Raw genomic sequence first — 3,851 nt, 5'->3', positions numbered from 1 at the left:
AATATATATATATATATATATAATATAATAAAAAATTTAAAAAATTTAAAAATAAAATGATAAAAAAATAAAATAAAATAAATAATGGATTGTTTGGTTCCAAGGTAGAAAAAAATGGGTATATCCAACTAAATTTCACTTGTGAAAGACAGTTTGGAACCAATTGTTGGTTAGTTACTAGTTACTAATAAACTTATGTATCCTATCAATTAAAAATAGTAATATTTTATAATATTTACTAATTCACAAAAGGAATCAGACAAAATTATCATACTTCTTATTCCATACAATAAAAGTGAATGGTGACCAGGGACTTAGTTTTCTAGCAATCAACATCAAATTAAATAGGTAAAGTAAAGTAAAGTAAAGTGTATAGCAGGGTTCCAAATAATAAGGTTGCAAATTTTGCATAATTTAAACTACATGTCACTGGCAACGTTGGTTAGCTGTTATTGATAACTTACATTTCCTATGAATATATATAGTTTTATAATATCTTTTTTAATGTTAATCTATAGGTGAACTATTTATTTAAACATACAGATTTATAAACAAAACATGAGAACGAATGAAGTGAACGTATGAGGACTGCTTTAAAACATTGAACAGGATGTGCTCCGCAGAGAGATGACTTTGCTCTACCTTTACAGGCAAACATTCAGTGAAAGTCAACACCAGCACTGGCAATTAGGTGATTATGAGGTGGCGTTGACAGGCAGACATATAAATAATTCTGAGAGTTTTATCTCACTTTATCTTGGTCATATCAGTGGCATCAAAATGAGTACAAAAGCCTTAACTTCACCATCTGCTGTGACCTTGAGACAAGGACAGAGTAAATAAAGTGGCCTTTATAAAATCTGCACACAGGAAAGGCTGTAAACTCTAAAATGAAAGTTGATGACTGATCCTCCATCTCCGGTAGCCTGTCAGGCTTTTGTCATTAGTAATGCAGCTCAATAGGATGCAGCCAGGAGTCACAATGCACTCATGTGGTTTGTTTGCTCTTCTGCGCACGTATTATCCAAGTAGAGTGTTATTAGACCTGGGGTGTGTGTGTTATGTAAGACTGTATACACTTGATCCATTATTGTGGCCTGACTAATGCAGCAGCTTGTGGCTTGACCATGACAGGACAGGTTTGATGTTTGCTAATATACAACAATACAAACACTTATTACTATATAAATGTAAACCATTTATAAAAAACATTTTTTTAAAATTATTTTAATAATAAAATCTATTTTTATAATATTATATTTTATTTACAAAATCCACAGACCCCCAAAATATGTTTTTCAATAGTTTTTGCTTATTTAATTATTGATTATTTATTATATAAATAAGTACATGACTAAATATTTATATTTAATTAATTATTTAAATGTTATTTCTTTTAAGCAATAGTTTTTCTTAATTTAGCTATTCGCTATTTATTTGATCAAATATATTAATTTATTATTTATTTTAATTTTATATTCCTTTATCTTCCTTTTTTTTATTTATTTAAATCATTATTTTTATTTTAATACAATTTATTTTAATGAAATAAAAAAAGATACATGTAACATATTTGCTAAATATTTAGTTTTGATTGTTACATTACATTTTTCTGCATAAAATGTACAGTAGTACTATACTGTCTGTTGTATTATTTATTTAAATCAAAATGTATTTATTTACTTTTAACAATTTTATTATTTTAAATTGTTTTTGCTCATTTAGTTATTTATTTACTGATTATTTATTTTTTAAATAAGTAAATGACTAAATATTTATTTTAACTATATTTGTTTTAATTAATCATTTAAATGTTATTTATTTTAACCAGTAGTTTTTGTTTATTTACCTATTCATTATTTTAATCAAATATATTATTTTACTGTTTATTTTCATTTTATATTCATTTATTTTCCTTTCTGATTTATTTATTTTAATATTTTTTTATTTTAATAAAATGTATTTGTTTATAGATTGTTTAATCTTTTTTATTATTTATTTTATTTTATTTTATTTATTTATTTATTTTTATTAAATTTCTTTTCTCTAAATTTCTTTTCCACAGACCCCCTAGCATTTTCTTGCACCTGGTGGTTCCAAGATTCCAACTTGAGAACCCCTGGCCTAATGGATGCCGCCATGTTCAGGTCACATGACCAGCTGAAAATGACTCACTTCATGCTGTAATCATGGCTGACTGCTAAAATCTCATGTTTACAATGGTATCTGTAACCAAAAACATTTGTTTTTTCGCAAAACTTCATTGTCAACCTAAAACCTAAAGTTGCTTACCTGAGGATTGTCTTCCATGACACTACGTATCTTGTCCACCACGTCAATGCGGCGTTGGCGGTGAATGGCATTGATCAGCTTTGCCAGGTTGGCATCGCTGTCGCGTATGGTCCAGTGCTGCAGAGCAGCATATGCCCTCTCATGATCAGCCGAGTAGCCGTTGGAAAAAGCGGCCACCTCTCGCTCGGTGGCACTGGCCAGAGACTTATACATGTCAACCCACTGACTGCCAATCTGTGCTGCCACCAGCTTCAAGATGTCAACACCTAGAGAATGAGAGGAAAGGTCAATCCTATGTTTATCTACTATAAACTGTAGTTGAACCTCAAAGACAAGCACAACACAACAGTCCCAAGGTACTACCTTTGACAAGCTGTACTGATATATTACAGCGCAGCATGCCGTATGTTGATATACACTACCGTTCAAATGTTTGGGGGCAGAATGTTTTTTTTAAATTTTTATTATGTTTATTCAGCAAGGATGTATTACAATGAAGACTGGAGTAATGGCTGCTGAAAATTCAACTTTGACATCACACTCACAGGAATAAATTACAGTATAGAAAACAGTTATATTAAATTGTAGTATTATTTCAAAGTGGTGCTGTTTTTACTTTATTTTTGATCAAATAAATGCAACCTTGGCATGATGTTCTGTTGGTGCAGTATAGAGTAGACAGCGAGAAATGGAATCATACAGTGAAGGGCAGAGCTCTAGGGTTACAGTACACCAGCGGCTCCTGTGGGACATACTGTCCCATGGATAAGGTCATATGAATGACCTAGATTGATGCCTGTGTTTATACACTTTGGTGTAGAATGACATACAGATGCCTCCTAGGGAATCCTTTTAAGAGTGAACCCCTGAAGCAAACCCAGGGAGCCATGATAAGTTTTTTTTTTTTTAACTCACACTATACTCATATATGTGGCATATTTCCACTTACAAGATACAAGTTTTTGCTCATAGGGTTAGGGATCTCAGCGCAGCCCCAAACCAAAGTATTAAACTTCAGCATGTGTTGTAAATCATCTCACACCAGTTGTGCTATAGTCAAGAATTTGAAATCAAGAATCACAAATAGATGAATAGAATTCCTATTAAGTTGCCATAATCCTTTTAAATAAAATTGGTTACAATATCCTTTTGGTCTAAATAAATTTAAGTGTTTTTTAAAAAAAAAAAAAAAAAAATACATAAATAAATCCCCCAGACTTTGTGGAAAATCCCATAGATTCACACTGGGGAAGGAACTAAAACTAAAACCATAAATAACATTTTGTTACCTGAAATAAAAAAAGTTAACTGAAAATAAATATTTAAAACTTAAATTTATTTTATTTCAGGTAGTTTCCAAGGCAACATTTCTTAGTTTCCTTTAGTTTAAAATGAAGTACTAATATAACTAAAATATTTGGCTGTGAAAATACCCACAAAAGATTATTTAAAGCTATTTTTGTGATAAATGAGAAAGTATCAAGTAGACATTACAAAATGCATCTTTAGAAAGACATATTTTATTTGATTCAACATAAAATGTATTACACATAAACATT

At 30.1% G+C, this 3,851-nt stretch overlaps 1 protein-coding gene across 1 annotated transcript in view; it reads right to left on the bottom strand.

Annotated features, from left to right (window-relative positions):
• The window catches only part of LOC107732417 (tumor necrosis factor receptor superfamily member 21-like), a 25,325-nt gene that overhangs the window by 9,178 nt on the left and 12,296 nt on the right, over positions 1–3,851 (bottom strand). Inside the window, exon 4 of the mRNA XM_016543747.1 lies at positions 2,293–2,558. Within this exon, the coding sequence (XP_016399233.1) occupies positions 2,293–2,558 (266 nt within the window). The remainder of the gene's footprint in view (positions 1–2,292; positions 2,559–3,851) is intronic.

The sequence above is a fragment of the Sinocyclocheilus rhinocerous genome, unplaced genomic scaffold (genome assembly GCF_001515625.1).
Source record: "Sinocyclocheilus rhinocerous isolate Xijiao unplaced genomic scaffold, SAMN03320098_v1.1 scaffold68, whole genome shotgun sequence".
NCBI classification, from domain to species: domain Eukaryota; kingdom Metazoa; phylum Chordata; class Actinopteri; order Cypriniformes; family Cyprinidae; genus Sinocyclocheilus; species Sinocyclocheilus rhinocerous.
The sequence above is the reverse complement of the archived record's forward strand: the minus strand, read 5'-3'. Positions and strand labels throughout refer to the sequence as shown.